The 15,007-nt window shown below is 73.4% G+C and overlaps 2 protein-coding genes across 3 annotated transcripts; one reads left to right on the top strand and one right to left on the bottom strand.

Annotated features, from left to right (window-relative positions):
- The first annotated feature begins 481 nt into the window (after nucleotides 1-481).
- On the top strand, nucleotides 482-2,904 carry MIEN1 (migration and invasion enhancer 1). Its single transcript, XM_080565105.1, has 4 exons — nucleotides 482-636; nucleotides 965-1,062; nucleotides 1,588-1,664; nucleotides 1,817-2,904. Exons 1-4 carry the CDS (start codon nucleotides 536-538, stop codon nucleotides 1,898-1,900), a joined length of 360 nt encoding a protein of 119 aa, XP_080421231.1. The 5' UTR covers nucleotides 482-535; the 3' UTR covers nucleotides 1,901-2,904.
- On the bottom strand, nucleotides 2,896-13,315 carry ERBB2 (erb-b2 receptor tyrosine kinase 2). 2 transcript variants are annotated; one of them, XM_080565104.1, is made up of 27 exons: nucleotides 13,113-13,314; nucleotides 10,207-10,358; nucleotides 9,934-10,102; nucleotides 9,608-9,745; nucleotides 9,419-9,487; nucleotides 8,658-8,770; nucleotides 8,413-8,554; nucleotides 8,209-8,325; nucleotides 7,830-7,956; nucleotides 7,667-7,740; nucleotides 7,475-7,565; nucleotides 7,169-7,368; nucleotides 6,931-7,063; nucleotides 6,725-6,815; nucleotides 6,477-6,637; nucleotides 6,352-6,399; nucleotides 6,103-6,241; nucleotides 5,903-6,025; nucleotides 5,718-5,816; nucleotides 5,436-5,621; nucleotides 5,210-5,365; nucleotides 5,029-5,104; nucleotides 4,804-4,950; nucleotides 4,588-4,685; nucleotides 4,335-4,505; nucleotides 3,875-4,130; nucleotides 2,896-3,785 (listed from the first exon to the last, which is right to left on the bottom strand). In XM_080565104.1, exons 1-27 carry the CDS (start codon nucleotides 13,186-13,188, stop codon nucleotides 3,427-3,429), a joined length of 3,711 nt encoding a protein of 1,236 aa, XP_080421230.1. In that variant the 5' UTR covers nucleotides 13,189-13,314; the 3' UTR covers nucleotides 2,896-3,426. The 2 variants fall into 2 exon arrangements, with proteins under 2 accessions (XP_080421230.1, XP_080421229.1); XM_080565103.1 differs by having other exon boundaries at nucleotides 6,477-6,815; nucleotides 13,113-13,315.
- Between the last annotated feature and the right edge of the window lie 1,692 nt (nucleotides 13,316-15,007).

Below are 15,007 nucleotides of genomic sequence, written 5' to 3'. Positions count from 1 at the left end.
GGTGGAGGTGTCCCCGTGGGGTCTGCGTGTCTCCGTGGGGTCCCCGCGGGGTCCCCGTGGGGTCCGTGGTTCTGTCCCCACGGGGGGCTCGGGGGTCCCCGTGGGGTGCTGGGGGTCCCCTGAGGTCACGGAGGCTCCATAGGGGTCCCCAGAGGGGGATGCGGGGGGTTCTCAGGGGGGGGTTCCGCGAGCTGCGTGGGCTCCGTGGGGCTGCCATGGCTCAGGGGGAGTACCGTGGGCTGCGTGTGGGGGTCCCGTGGAGGGGTCCGTAGGGGTCCCACGGGGGACAGCGGGGGCTCTGAGGGTCCGTGCGGACCGCCGTGGGACCGCAGGGCTCCCACTGGGCTCCCACGGGGCGTGGGGACCGTGGGGGAGCCCCGTGTGGACGCCCCGTGGGGACCCCCCCGGAGCTCCCGTGGGGGGGGGCGGCAGCCGCGGTCCTCCGGCCACCAGGGGGAGCAGACGAGAGGGCGGCGCAGAGCGGCCGGAAGTGCCGGCGTCACGTGGCCGCACCCGGAAGCGGCGGCGGGCGGCGATGAGCGGCGGGGCAGGGGCGGCGGCGGCGGCCGGGACCGGGGCCGGAGACAGCTCCGGTTCCGGTTCCGAGCGGCGGGTCCGCATCGTGGTGGAGTACTGGTGAGCGCCTCCCCCGGGGGGGTAACGGGGGCTGGGGGGGGGAATGGGGGCACCGGGGAGGGGAATGGGGGCACCGGGGGGGTACCGGGGGGGTACCGGAGGGCTCTGGGGGGGGGCGGCGGAACCGGGAGGGGGCGGGGGGGGCGAAGGAGCGGGGGGGAGGGGGCGGGAGGAGGAATGGGGGGGACATGGGGGGGGTGGGGGGCACGGGGCGGGTTTGGGGGGGTTCGGGGAGGCTCCGGTGGGGGGGGGGGGAGGTGTTTGGGCCCCCCCCCCCCGCCGCCGCCGCCGCCGCCGCCATCCCGGGCCTGCCTCCCCCCGCCCCCAGCGAGCCCTGCGGCTTCGAGGCCACGTACCAGGAGCTGGCGAGCGCCGTGAAGGAGGAGTACCCCGACATCGAGATCGAGTCCCGCCTGGGGGGCACCGGTGAGTGCCGCGAGGGGCCCCCCCCCGGGGGGCTGGGGGAGGGCGGGTGGTCCCGGGGGGGGCCGGCATCCCACCCCCCCCTCCCCCCCCGGTCTTGGGGTCCCCGTGGGCAGCAGTGTCAGCGCATCCCACGGGGGTCGGGGGGTCCCTGGGGGGTGGTGGTGGTCGTGGGGGGGCTGGGCGACCCCCCAGGGGGCGGGGGGGGGGGCAGCGTGGGTCGCAGCCCCGTTTGGGGTGGGGGAGGGGGGCACCAGGGTTTAAAACCACTTAAAACCACTTAAAACGTTGCGGGGGGAGGCGGGGGGGGGGGGGCTTGTGCTCAATTCCCCCAAGCGCTGCGGGTGGCAGGGGCTGCCCCGGCCCCTCACTGGGTCCCCGGGGGTGCAGAGACCCGAGACCCCCAGCTCCCCCCCCTCCCCCCACCAGGGTGCACCAGGGACAGGATGGGAGCTGCGGCACCCCCCCGGGGGGGGGGGCACGGCTCAGGGCTTGCCCCCCCCCCCGCCCCCCCCCACTGTTTTTAAGGTGCCTTTGAGATCGAGATCAACGGGCAGCTGGTCTTCTCCAAGCTGGAGAACGGAGGCTTTCCCTACGAGAAGGACGTGAGTACCCCCCGGATGAGGGCCTGGTGCCCCCCCCCGGGCTGTGTGGCTGTGGGGGGGGGGGCCTGAGCCCGGGTGGGGAGCGGGGAGGGCCCTGGGCTCCGTTAGCCACACCTGTGTCCCCCCCACCCCCTTTTTCTCTCTCTCCGCAGCTGATCGAGGCGATCCGCAGAGCCCGCAATGGGGAGCCACTGGAGAAGATCACCAACAGCCGCCCCCCCTGCATCATCCTGTAGCCCTGCGCCCGCCGGGGGGGGGGTCGTTCCCCCCCCCTCCACGTTAACCGGCCGGCTCCCGTCCCCTCGGCGCCCCCCGTGCCTCGCTGCCCCCCTCCTTTGTTAGCTTCCTGCGCCGTCGGGGGGAACGGGGGAGCGTAAGGAGCGCCCCGGGGGGGGGCCACCACGGCACCGGTGTCACCAGGAACGCCCCGGGGGGGGCCACCACGGCACCGGTGCCACCAGGCCAGCGCTGCCCGTTCCTTGGGGCCGCGTCCCTGAGCCGTGCGGGCTGTAACCACGCCGCCTGCCCGCCCGCTCCCCTCCTGCCCTGTTTTTTTTTGGGGGGGGGGGGGAAGCTCTCCCCTCCTCAGTCCTTGGGGGCAATTCTGCAGGCCCCCCCCCCCACGTCGTGGGGCTGGCGAACGCCCCGCCCGTGGCATCGCAGGGGGCTCGGCAGCTCCGGAGCTCCCTGGAGGTGAACGCGGAGGGAAGCCTCGCGCCGTGGAGCCGAGAGCAGCTCGTTAACGATTAAAGCCTCTCGGTCACTGATTAAACAGACACGAGGGTGGCTGGGGGGGGGGGGGCATGGGAACCCCCGCCTGGCTCCATCCCCCCAGCCCTGGGGGTCCGTTTAATGAGCCCCCCCCCACCCCGTTCCCAGGCCCTCGCCCTCCGCACGTCACGGCTCCGTGCTCTGCCACGGGGCGGCCGAGCCGAGGTGGGCTCCCCCCCCCCCGTGGCCCCCTATTTATTCTATACTGTGTATAACCCCCCCCAAAGCCTGGGGCTGAAGACAGGACGGAGGAGAAACGTGGCCCCTCTTCCCCGTGTCCCTTGTGGGGGGGCGCGGGTGGTGACAGCGGGGTCAGAGCAGGGCCTGGCTGCCCCCGTCCCTGTGGGATCGGGGACTTCCCCCCTCCTTTGCGGGGGGGGGGGTGGTGGCAGCTGCAGACGGAGCTGGGGGGAGAACCACACGGACAAGCGGTGTAAAAAATAAAAAAACCCAAAAAAAAAAAAAGAAACCTGTACAATTCTCAAATATACAGCCGCGGGTGCCGCCGTCGCTTCGCAGGAATCCAGCAGGGGCCCGGGCGGTGCCCGCCTGCTCTCAGTGCAAGTCGGTGCGGGGCCGCGGTTTTGGGGTCGGCGGGGAGCCTTCGGGATCGGGCGGGGGGGGCAGCCTGGCCCCCGAGCGGTGTTGGGGTGGGACGATGCTCCTGCTGCTCCCGTTTCGGTGCTGCGAGCGCCAGCCCCGCTCAGCCCCCGGCTTCCTCGTCCCTCAAGGAGCCCCCCCGCGGGGTTCTGAGCTCTGCAGCCTCGGCGCTGTCCTGAGCCCCCCACCTCCAGCGGGGGGGGGGCTTTTGGGGTCCCTCCGGGGGGGCACCGGGGGTGACCCAAGTTCCCCCGCGTGTCGCTGTGCTGTCCCACAGCGTCCAGGGTCCCCGTGGGGAGGGGATGGATGATCCCGGCCCCGTGTCCGTGTCGCTTGCCCCCCCCAAACCTACCTCGGCCATTGGGGGGGGGGCTCTGTCGGAGGCCCGGCCCTACACGGCCGCGTCCTCGGGCCGCACGGAGGAGGGCTCAGCCAGGCCCAGGTACTCGGGGTTCTCGGCCGCCGGCGTGGAGACAGGGCCGCCCTCGGGGCCGCCGGTTTTCGGGGGGTCCTGGTTCCAGTAGTAGGGATTGTCGAAGGCCTGGCTGAAGGGGCCGGGGGCCGGCAGCCCGGGGGGGGTCAGGTACTCGGGGTTCTCCACGGCGCGGCCGAAGGGCCCCGGGAAGGGGTGCTTGGCGTCCTTGATGAGCCCGTTCTTGCCCTGGTGGCCCTTGGGCTTGTCCAGCGGGGACGGTGGCGTGCGGGGGTGCCGGGGGGGGGACAGCCGCTCCCCGGCCTGGTTCACGTACTCTGGGGGGGGCAAGGGGTGCGTGAGCAGCCCAGCGGGGTCCTCGCCCCCTCCCCGGCTCCCCGCGGGGTCCCGTCCTGCCCCGTCCTACCTGGCATGGTGGTGCAGGAGGCCGGGGGGAGGAAGCCCTCGGGGTCCAGGCCCTCGCTCTCGTCACCCGACAGCCCAGTGGGGTCCTCGCTGTAGCGTGTGGCCGGGGGGCTCTGCAGCGTCCCCTTGGCCCCCATGTCCCCCTCCAGAGCCTCCGGCACGGGGCCCTCGGGCCCCTCCACCAGGCCCTGGGGCGGGAAGGGGAAGGCGGCCGAGTCCTCGCCCTCCTCCACGTCGGCTGGGGTCTCTGCCGTGCTCTGCGGGGGGGGGTGCGAGAGGGCACGGCGTCGGCACGGCACGAGCGAGGTGCCCTGGGGGTCGCAACCACCCCCAGCAGCCCATCCCGGTGTCCGCAGACAGCCTGGGGTCCCCGGAGCCCTCACCCCCCTCCCACCCACCCCCCGGGCAGGGGTCCCCAAAAAAAACCCCCTCGGCCGGCCGGCCCCTGCCCGGCTGCGTACCCGCGTGGAGGAGATGCGGCTGCGGTAGGTGGTGGAGGTCTCGGCGCTGAAGAAGCCCTGGTGAGGCACCAGGTACTCCTCGGCGTCCACCAGGTCGTCCATGTCCTCCTCCTCCAGCAGAGCCCGGTAGAAGGTGCTGTCCATGGAGCTGGGCAGCCCGATCATGTCGTTCTGGGGGCGATGGGGGGCTGTCAGTGCCCGTGGGGGCGCTGGCGCAGGTGGGGACCCCCCAGGGACCCCCGGGAGCCGGTACCTGTATGACCACGAAGCGCTGCGGGTCCCGCGCCATGCGGGAGAACTCGGTGACCAGCTCCCGGAATTTGGGCCGGCACTCGGAGTCGATCATCCAGCCTGGGGCAGAGCCGAGCACCGTCAGGGCGGGATGGGGGGGTGGTGGTGGTGGTGGTGGATGGGGGGGGGTCCCACCACATCCCCCTGCCACCCCCCGGCACGTCCCCTGTGCCCGTACATTTCACCATGATCATGTAGACGTCGATGGTGCAGATGGGCGGCTGCGGCAGCCTCTCGCCCTTCTCCAGCAGGTCGGGGATCTCCCGCGCCGGGATCCCGTCGTACGGTTTCGCCCCAAATGTCATCAGCTCCCACACGGTGACACCTGGGGGGGGGGGGGGGGGACGGGGTGAGCGGTGCCCTGGACCCCCCCAGCGCCGCCCCAGCCGGCTCGGGGACGCACCGTAGCTCCAGACGTCGCTCTGGTGGGTGAAGCGGCGGCGCAGGATGGACTCCAGCGCCATCCACTTGATGGGCACCTGGGTGGGGATGGACGGCGAGGTGAGCAGGGTCCCGTGGATGGGGACACGCCGTGCTCCCCGTCCACCTCGTCCCCGCGCCCTTCCCCCCGCCCCCCCCCCCACCTTGCCGCCGTCGGCGTGGTACTCGGTCTCGTCGATGTCGAGCAGCCGGGCCAGCCCGAAGTCGGTGATTTTCACGTGGTTGGGGCTCTTGACCAGGACGTTGCGAGCAGCCAGGTCCCGGTGCACCAGCCGCACCTCCTCCAGGTAGCTCATCCCCTGCAGCAGCAGGGGGTCAGGCTCCGGACCACCACCCCCCCGGCCCCCCCCCAGCTACCTCCCGTCCTACCTTGGCGATCTGCACACACCAGTTGAGCAGGTCCTGGGAGCCGATGTGGTCCTTGTTCTCCCGCACGTAGTCCAGCAGGCAGCCGTAGGGCATCAGCTGCGTCACCAGCTGCACCGTGGAGGTCAGGCAGATGCCCAGCAGCCGCGACACGTAGGGGCTGCCCACCCCCGCCATCACGTAGGCTTCCTGGGGGCAGCGGGGGGGGGGGCGGTCAGCCTGCCAACGGCTCCCCGGACCACCCCCACCCCGCCGTGCCCCCCCCCCGCCACCGCGCGCACTCACGTCCAGGATCTCCTTGTTGGCCTTGGGCGAGGTGTTCTCCCGCAAGACCTTGATGGCCACCGGGATCTTCACGCTCTCCCCGTCCGGGATCCAGATGCCCTGGAGAGGAGCTGGGTGAGCGGGGAGGAGGGAGAGGGGGGGGCGGCGGCAGCCCGACGGCGGTGCCCCCCCCCCCACCCCCTCACCTTGTAGACGGTGCCGAAAGCGCCCGAGCCCAAAACCTTCACTTTCTTCAGCTCCGTCTCCTTGAGGATGCGCATCTGGGCTTGGTTGGGGAGGGCCCCGCTGGGCGTCAGCGGCTCCACCAGCTGCAGGGCACAGGTGAGTAAGAGCTGGGGGGGGGGAGGCACACACAGGATGGGCACCCCCCTGGGGACGTCCCCACCTCGGTCTCCTGCAGCAGGCGCCGCATGGTGTGCTTCCTCTCCTGCTGCCTCCGGCGCTTGACGCAGACCACGGTGATGAGCAGGAGGACGACGACCAGCAGAGCCCCCACCACGCCGGCGATGATGGACGTCACCTGGCTGCGGGACAGGAGGTGACGGGGGGGGGGGGGACACGGGGACGTGGGGATGGGGGCGGAGGAGCCCCCTAACGCCCGGAGGGGTTGGGGCACCCGCGGCGGCGGTGGTACCTCGGCTTCTGGTCCACGGGGCAGCCGTCCTCGTCCCGGATGGTGCACCTGGGGGCGGAGGGGGTCAGCGAGCGGTGCCCCCCCCCCCCCCCCCCCAGCCCCCTAAACCCGCAGCCCGCACTCACGAGTGGGTGCAGTTGGTGGGGCAGAGCTGGCAGACGCCGTCCTCGTCCGGGTACTTCCAGATGGGCACGAAGGAGGCGTCCGCCTTCACCCCGCTGGGGCAGCGCCGCACGCACTGCTGCGCGTCCTTGTAGTGGGCGCAGGCCACGCACTGGTCCGCCTCCTGCGGGGTCGGGGGGGGGGGACGGGGGGGGGGGTGAAGGACCCTGGCACCGGGCTTGTCCCCGTGTCCCCGTGTCCCCGTCCTCACCGATCCGAAGCAGGTCTCGGTGCCGTTCTGGGGCTGGCACTCGGGGTGGCACGGCAGGCACCGCGTCCCGTTGGTGTGCTCCCGGACGGCGCTGCGGGGCGAGAGGAGCGGGGATGGGGTGGGAGGGGGGCGGTCGGTGGAGAACAGGGTCCCGGACCCCCCCCCCCCGCCGTGCCGGCAGGGCTCTGCCCGTCCCCGTTGCTCACCCGTCCAGGAGGTTGCAGGAGGCGATGCACTCCTGGCCGCGCAGGAACCGCTCGCAGGCGACGCACTGCGTGGGGCCGGGCCCCCAGCACTGCCCCTTGGCGCAGAGGTGGAAGCAAACCAGCCCCTCGCTCTCTGTGCGGGGTCGGGGGGGGGGCACCGTAAACACCCCCGGCCCGGCCCTGGGTGCCACGAGCAGGTCCAGGAGGGATTGCGGGGACGGGGGGGGGTGTTCCTTACCGCACTGCTCGGGGGGCTTGTTGTGGGTCTGGAAGAGGCGCTGGCGGGGGTGTCGGAAGATGGTGTCCCAGGGCACCTTCTGGAGGAAGCAGAGCTGGGGGTTGTGGTGGACGAGCACCATCCCGCTGCTGATCTCCTGCAGGGCGCGCAGCCCCAGCGCCCGCACCGCCAGGTCCCGCAGCGTCAGCGAGTAGGCGCCGCTGCCGAGACACGGCCCGGGTGAGCGCCCTTGGTGGGGGGGGGCGGGGTGTCCCCTCCACCACCCCACCCCAAGGTGCCCCCCGCCGGGTCCCCGGCCCCGCTCACTTGTGCAGCACGCGGCCCCGGATGATGCGCAGGTTCTGGAAGACGCCCAGGTCCTCCATGCCGGGCGGCCAGGCGGCGATGTACAGGTAGCCTGGGGAGGTTGGGGGGGCACGGCGTCACCACCGCCCCCTCCTCGTGCTCCCCCAATCCTGGGGACGCGTCCCCAGCCCCGGCACCTCCCCGTGCGCTCACCCGTCAGCTCCTCCAGGCTCTCAAAGGTCGACAGCAGCTGGGGGTCCAGGGGCGCCGTGTTGGTGCTGGGGTCCCTGGGGGGGGGGGGGGGAGATGGGGGAGGTTGGCAGGGCCGGGGGGGGGGCCCGGCGGCTCCCCACGGGGTCGGGGTGCGGGTGCTCACCCGGCGAAGGTCTCGGGCAGGAAGGCCAGGCTGCCGAAGATCTTGGTGCAGCCGGCGAAGTGCTGGATGTTGGAGGCGTTGACGGCGCGGACGCCCTTGAGGAAATCCACGCCCAGCCCGTAGCACACTGCGGGGGGGGGCACAGTGAGGCCGGTAGGTCCGGGGGGGTTCCGCCAGGACCACCCCACCCCCCCCAGACACTGCCTGCCCCGCCAGCCCTTCCCTGCGCACCGCAGGGACCCACAGGGCACGGCAGCCCCCCCAGCCCTGTGGGGCTCCCCACGCACTGCCTGGGGCCCCAGAAATGTGGCGGGGAGCCCAGCAGCCCCCACCCCCCCCCCAAAAAACGTGGCGGGGAGCCCCCCCCAGGGCCGCTCACCCTCCGGGCAGGGCTTGCTGCACTTCTCGCACTTCTGCACGTTGTTGACGGTGACCTCCTGGCTGTTCTGGGGGCACACCAGGGTGCACGACCCCACCTCCGTCGCAAGGTAGTTATCTGGGGGGGGGGAACGACGACAACAACGACGGTCAGGGCCACGTAATGAGCCCCCCCCGAGCCTCCCCAGCCCCCCCAAGCACTCACAGGGGCACTGGCTGACGCAGCTGGCACCGAAGGTGTAGCGCCCGTCGCGGTTGGGCACCGACTCGAAGGTGTCCGAGTTGTAGATGACGAGGGGGGGGCAGTGCAGCTCGCAGATCCCGCTCCGGTTGAAGTTCAGGCAGGCCTGCAGTTGGCGGGGGGGGGGGGGTCCAGCGGTCGCCGTCAGCCCCCAGCCCTGCCCCTTTCCACCCCCCCCCCAACCCCGGTGCCCCCGTCCCCGTGCCCACCAGGCAGTCGGAGTGCTTGGGGCCGGTGCAGCCGGCGGCGCACTGCTCGTGGCAGCAGTCCGTCGGCTTCGTGCCCTTGCACCGCGGGCACCCGTGGCAGATGCTGTTGGTCACTAGGGCGGAGAGGGGGACACGGTGGGGCAGGGACCCCCCCCCCCAGGGTCTTGGATGTAGGGGGGGGGTCACTTGGACAAGGAGCTGTGGGGTGGGTGGCTTCCCAGGGCAAGGGGATGTGGGGAAGGGGTTGTGGGGGGGGGGGTGTCTGTGGGGCAGGGGTTTGGGGGTCTGTGGGGCAGGGATTTGGGGGTCTGTGGGGCAGGGGTTTGGGGGTCTGTGGGGCAGGGATTTGGGGGTCTATGGGGCAGGGGTTTGGGGGTCTGTGGGGCAGGGGTTTGGGGCCGGTTGGGGTCAGCAGCAAGGGGGTTTTGGGGGGGGGTGAATTGGGGTCCACAGGGCAGGGGTTTGGGGGTCTCTGGGGCAGGGATTCTGGTGCCAAGTGGGGGTCAGTGGGGCAGGGGTTTGGGGCCAGTCGGGGTCAGCACCAAGGGGATTTGGGGGGGGGGTGAATGGGGGTCCCCAGGGTACAGATTTGGGGGGGGCCTCTGGGGCAGGGATCTGGTTGCCAAGTGGGGCCAATGGAGCAGGGATGCGGGGGCCTGGTGGGGGTGTCCAGGGAGTTTGGGGGGGGGGGGGTGTCACGGGGTGGGGGCTTTGGGGATCCCCATGGCCGGGGCAGGGCTGACCGCAGACCCCATACTCACGCGTCTGGCAGTCCTGGGGGCCCTCGCCCCAGCAGTGCCCCTCGGCGCACAGCGCGTGGCACTTGGGACCTGCGGCGGGGCAGGGGTGAGCTGGGGAGGCTCTGGGGGGGGGGGGCGGCACCCCCCAGATCCACCCCAGTACGAGCTCCCCAGTGCCCCCCTCCCCACACCCCAGCCCCGGCGGCTCACAGCTGCGGCTGCGGGCGCTCTCCACGCGGGTCTCGCCGCGGAGCTCGTTGTGCCGGTGGAAGATGTCGGCCCAGAGGATGGTCTCCTGGAAGCAGAGCTGGGGGTTCTCCTCGATGCGCACCCCCCCCTTCAGGATCTCTGCGGGGGGACAAGGACCCCCGTCAGCACCTGGGGACAGCCCCGCGGGGAGGGGACGGGACACCCGGACCCGTGCGGGGACCTGCAGCCCCACGGGGACACCCGGCCCCACGCCACGGGGCTTGCAGCCCCCCGGGGACACCCAGCCCCGTACAGGCCCCCCCCCCCAAGCCGTGCCCCCCCCTGACCTGTGAGATGCCTCATGCCGAGCTGCCGCAGCCCCGAGTTGCTGAGCACGGCCAGGGCGTAGCGCTCCTGGAAGAGCTGCGTCCCGCGGATGATGCGCAGGCTCCGCAGCCCCACGCCGCTCACTTGGTTCTCGGCGATCAGGACGTAGCCCTGCACCTCCTTGATGTCCTGGGGACGGGATTGGGGGGGGGGGCACGGCGGTGAGAGCCCTGCGGTGCCCCCCGGGACCTCCCGAACCCCCCAGCCTGGTGCCATGCCCCCCACACACACACCTGGAGGAAGGCGGTGTCGGCGCCGGGGGCCAGGTAGGTGAGCTCCAGGTTGCCCTGCACCACCTGGCAGCCCTGGTAGAGGTGCCGCAGGGTCTCGTAGTGGCTCTCGGGGCTGGAGGGGCGCAGCAGCTTCATGTCGGTGCCCGTGCACACTGCGGGGACAGCGGGTTTATTTTGGGGGGGGGGAAGGAGAAGGCTCAGCCGCAGCCGGCCGGGGCCCCGGCCCCCTGCAGGATCCGGGGCCAGCGCCGGCCTCCGCAGGAAATGCCGCGGATGCGGCCGCCGCCGTTTATCTGCGGAGCTGCTCCCAACAGCTTCCGATGGGCTTCCTGGACGGCCTCCGCGGCGCGGGGACCGAGGGCGGCGCGGGGAACGGGCCCCCCCTTCCCCGTCCCCCCCCGGCTCTCGGCACCGCGCACGGCCCAGCTGCACCCGCTTCGGCTCCCGTCCCCGTGCAGGGCACGAAGCCGCCGCCGCGTGCCGGCGGTCGGCACCGGGTGGGCACCGGGCGGGCACCGGTTAAGGGCTGGGTGCGAGCGGGGCCTCGTAACCGGCTCCCCTGCACGCCCAGGGGGGGCCCCGAGCGGGGCCGGGGCGCGGGGGCCGTGGGCGCGGAGCAGGAATGCTCTGCCCACGCCGGCCAGGGGGGGGTGGGGGGGGGAGCACCCAGACAAGACGCGATTGTTGAGCGGCGACGGCCGCCCCGGAGCCCCCGGATGGCCTCGTCCCGGTGGGGTCCGTCCCCAGCGCGGGGGGCTCCGAGGGGCGGCGGGGCTGCGAGCCGGGGTGGGGGGGGGGGGGCCGGGAGCCCGGCGGTGAGTCAGGGCGGCGGGTGGCACGGCCCCGGCCGCGGCGTCCCGGCAGGAACCGCCTTTTCAGGTCGGGCATGTTTGGGGAGCGAGCGGGTGACGCAGGCACGGCCCAGCCCCGGCGCGCCCGCGGCCCCCGGCGCCCCGCCGCCACGCGGGACGGGCCCCCCCACCCCCTCCCCAAACCCCCCCCCCCAGCCCCGCAGAGGGGTTGGGGGCTGGGGGCCTCGCCGCCTTGCTCCCCGCACCCCTGGGGGACCCCCGGCTCTACCGTGGCGTGGGGACGATTTGCACCTGTGCAGGTGCCAAGGTGCCCCCCCCCCGCCCCGTGCCACCCCCGGCGGGGACACGGTGCTCTCCACACTGTCCTCTCCAGCCTAAGAGCCCTGGGGGGGCCACAATTGACCCCTACAGACGCCAGCGTCAGCCCCCTACAGACCCCGTGGGGGTCTTGCTGCCCAGGAAGGGTCCGGGGGGGGACACAGGGCCCCGTGCACACCGTGCCCTACCCTCTGCCCGGTGCGGTGCAGGGGGGGCTGCCGGCCGTGCCGCGGCTGAGTGACAGCCCCCGGTGCCGGCAGCTGCCTGCAGAGCCACGAGGCCCTGGGGGGGACCGGGCTGCAGCCGCCTCCTGACCTCCGCCTGCTCCGGGGGCCGCCGAGCCGGAGAAACGGCCCCTGGGCACGGCCCGGAGGGGGGGACCCCATGTTTGGGGTTCAGCTCCGCGCCCTCAGCCGGGCACGGAGGGGCTGAGCTGCCCACGGGGATCGGGACGGGGCCAGGGATGGCCGCAGGGATCCCCACGCAGCCCCACGGGGAGGGGGGGGAGCTGGCAGGGCCGGGCCAGGTGCCCCCACCCCGCAGGAAGAAAGGGCCCCGGAGCAGGCGGGCGGCCAAAGCTCAAGGTCTGCCCTCCACCTGCTGCGCCGCGAGGGCACGGGATGCCGCCGGCTTCCCCGGGGCGAAGGGCGGGCGGCGGGGGACGGATCCTGCCAGGATCCCGGCACCGTCCAGCCGCCCCGCGAGCCGCCCCGGGGTGCGGCACCGAGCCCCCGCGGGCAGAGCCGTCGGGCACCGCCGCGGGCCGTCTTGGGGACAGCGTTGGGGACGTGCCACCGTGTCCCATCGCCCCGCACGGCCCCCCGCGAGCCGCGGGGTGACGGGAGCAAAAGGGGGGGAACCCGCTTTTGGCTCTGCCACCCCAACGCACGCCCCCCTCTCCCCCGGTGCCGGACCCGGTTCCCGGTCGGGGTCTGCGTGGAGGCGGCGGGGGCGATGCCGGCTCCGTCCCCGCGTGCCCGGTCGAGGCCCCGCATGCCGCAGGGCTCCAGCCCTGGCTGCTCCCCCGGGGCCGGGCAGGGTGCGGCACCTCGAGAATGTGGATGGGAGCGACGGGGACGCGCCCGCCCGCCCACCCGCACCGTGGGGCACCGTGGGGCGCCGCCGCCGCCGCCCCGGGCCCCTCCGCACCCCAAAACCTCCCTGCGGGATGAGGGGGGTGCCCCAGGGAAGGGCTCCCCGGGTGGCAGGGGCTTGTCCTGGCCTTGTCCCCCCCCCCGTCCCCACGTCCCCCCAGGAGCCCTGGCAGCGGCTCCAGCCTGCGGGGACGGGGCCGTTCCCTGCTCGGGGTGCAACAGGTCCCCGAACCCCCCCCCCCGCTCCTCGCGAGGCCGTGGGGTGCCGGGGCCACGCTCGGGGCTGGGGGCTCGGTGGGACCGGGAGGGGAGGGGGGGGGCACCGGGCCGAGCAGCCCCATCCAGCCCAGTGCCTCCCAGTTCAACCCAGTCGCGTGGGAACGCCGGGGGACGCGGGGCGGGGGGCACCGGGGCGGGGAGGGGGGGAGGTACCGAGGCGGGGGGGGGGGGGGGGGGGGCAGCACCGGGAGTCACTTCCAACCGAACAAACCGAGCTCCACCCCCCCCTTCCCCGGTGCCCCCCCGGTGCCCCCCCCCCGGTGCCGAGCGCTCCCCGCGCAACTTCGCTCCGAGTCCCGCCGCCGCCTCCGGCTCCGCCCGCGGCCCGGTGCCCCCCCCCCGCCCCGTACCCCCCCCCCCCGCCCCGCACCCCCGCTCCCCGGCCGGGCGGACCGGGACCCACCTTCGGCGGCGGCGGCGGGGCAGAGGGCGGCCAGCAGCAGCCCGGTGCAGAGCAAGCGGCCGCCGGCGGCGATCATGGTGCTCAGCGCGGGCCGCGGCCCATGGCCCCGCGCCGGCCGCTCCGGGAAAGTTTGCGGTGCGGAGCCGCCGCCTCCCGCCGCGCTCCCGGGCTCCGCCTCGCGGGACCGCGCCGCGCTCCTGGAGGCGGACGGGGGCGCGCCGCGCGCGCGCGCGCGCTCCCGACGCCCCCCCCCCGCGCGCGCGCTTCCCCGGGCACCGGAGGTACCGGACGGGCTCGGCTGCTCCGTCCCCGGGGGAACCGGGCACCGGTTGGTCCCGGTGCGGCACCGGCACCGGAGCTAGCGGGGGTCTTCGGCTGCTCTGTCCCGGGAGCAGCGAGCACCGGTTGGTCCCAGTGCACCCCCAGCACCGGAGCTACCGGGGGTTCTTGGCTGCTCTGGACCGGGAGCACCGGGCACCGGTTTGTCCCGGTGCAGCACCAGCACCAAAGTTACCGGGGGGTCCTCAGCTGCTCCATCCTGGGAGCACCGGGCACTGATTTGCCCCAGTGCACCCCCAGCACTGAAGTTACCAGGGGTCCTCAGCTGCTCCGTCCCAGGAGCACCGGGCACCGGTTTGTCCCGGTGCAGCCCCAGCACCGAAGTTACCGGGTATCTTTGGCTGCTCTGTACCGGGAGCACCGGGCACTGGTTTGTCCCGCCGTCCCCGTGCACCACCAGCACCAGAGACACCGGGCACCCTCGGCTGCTCTGTCCCGGGAGCACCGGGCACCAGAGCCACCAGGCACCGGTGGCCTTCTTGCCTCGGTCACCCCTGCACGCTGGGTGTCCCCAGGCATGGTGGCCCTGCTGCCCTGAGCACCCCCAGCACCAGACCCACCGGGTGTCCTCGGCCGCTCCGTCCCGGGAGCACCGTGCAATGCTGGGCCTGCCGTCCCGGGCACCGCCGACCCGGGGACACCCCCGGTCCAGAGCCATGGGGCACTGGGAGCACCAGGACGGGCATCGCCTGGCCCCGCTGCTGGGAACCACCCCGGCTCCGGGCGAGGAGCCCCCTCCCCGTGCCCCGTCCAACTGGGGCCGTGACTGCCACCAGCACTGGGGATGGGGACGGTGCTGGGGACAGGGGGACAGTGCCTGGGTGCGGTGTGGGGGACAGGCCTGGGTACGGGGCAAGGCCTGACTCCAGTACTGACCCTATACCCTGGAATTGTCCCTGTATCCCAGAACTGTCCCCCGTCCCCATACTGCCCCTGTACCCTGTAGCTGTCCCCATACCCAGCCCCTGTACCCTAGAGCCATCCCATTGTCCCTGTAGCCCAGGACTGTCCCCCTGTCCCCCAGAACTGTCCCCCTGTCCCCATATCCCAGGACTGTCCCTCTGTCCCCATATCCCCATGCTGCCCCCATGCCCTGTAACTGTCCCCATACCCCGTCCCTGTACCCTAGAGCCGTCCTGTTGTCCCCGTAGCCCAGGACTGTCCCCCTATTGCCCAGAACTGTCCCCATTCCTCAGAACTGTCCCCATCCCCCAGAACTGTCCCCCTGTCCCTGTACTCCAGGACTGTTCCCATACCCCAGAACTGTCCCTGCACGCCAGACCTGTGGCACTGGCTCAGTCCTGGGGTGTGGGACCAGCTGCGGGCTGTGGGGACATGGGGACAGCCCTGGGGACATGGGGACAATCCTGGGGACATGGGGACAGCCCCGGGGACAGTCCTGGGGCCAGTCCTGGGGACACAGGAGCATCCCTGGGGACATGGGGACAATCCTGGGGGCAGCCCTGGGGATATGGGGGCAGCCCTCGGAACATCCCTAGGGACACGGGGACGATCCTGGGGAGATGGGGGCAGCCCTAGGGACGTCCCTGGGGACA

The sequence above is a fragment of the Anser brachyrhynchus genome (genome assembly GCF_964034855.1).
Source record: "Anser brachyrhynchus genome assembly, chromosome: 22".
In the NCBI taxonomy this organism is placed as follows: domain Eukaryota; kingdom Metazoa; phylum Chordata; class Aves; order Anseriformes; family Anatidae; genus Anser; species Anser brachyrhynchus.
This window is presented reverse-complemented; position numbering and strand designations above follow the sequence as displayed.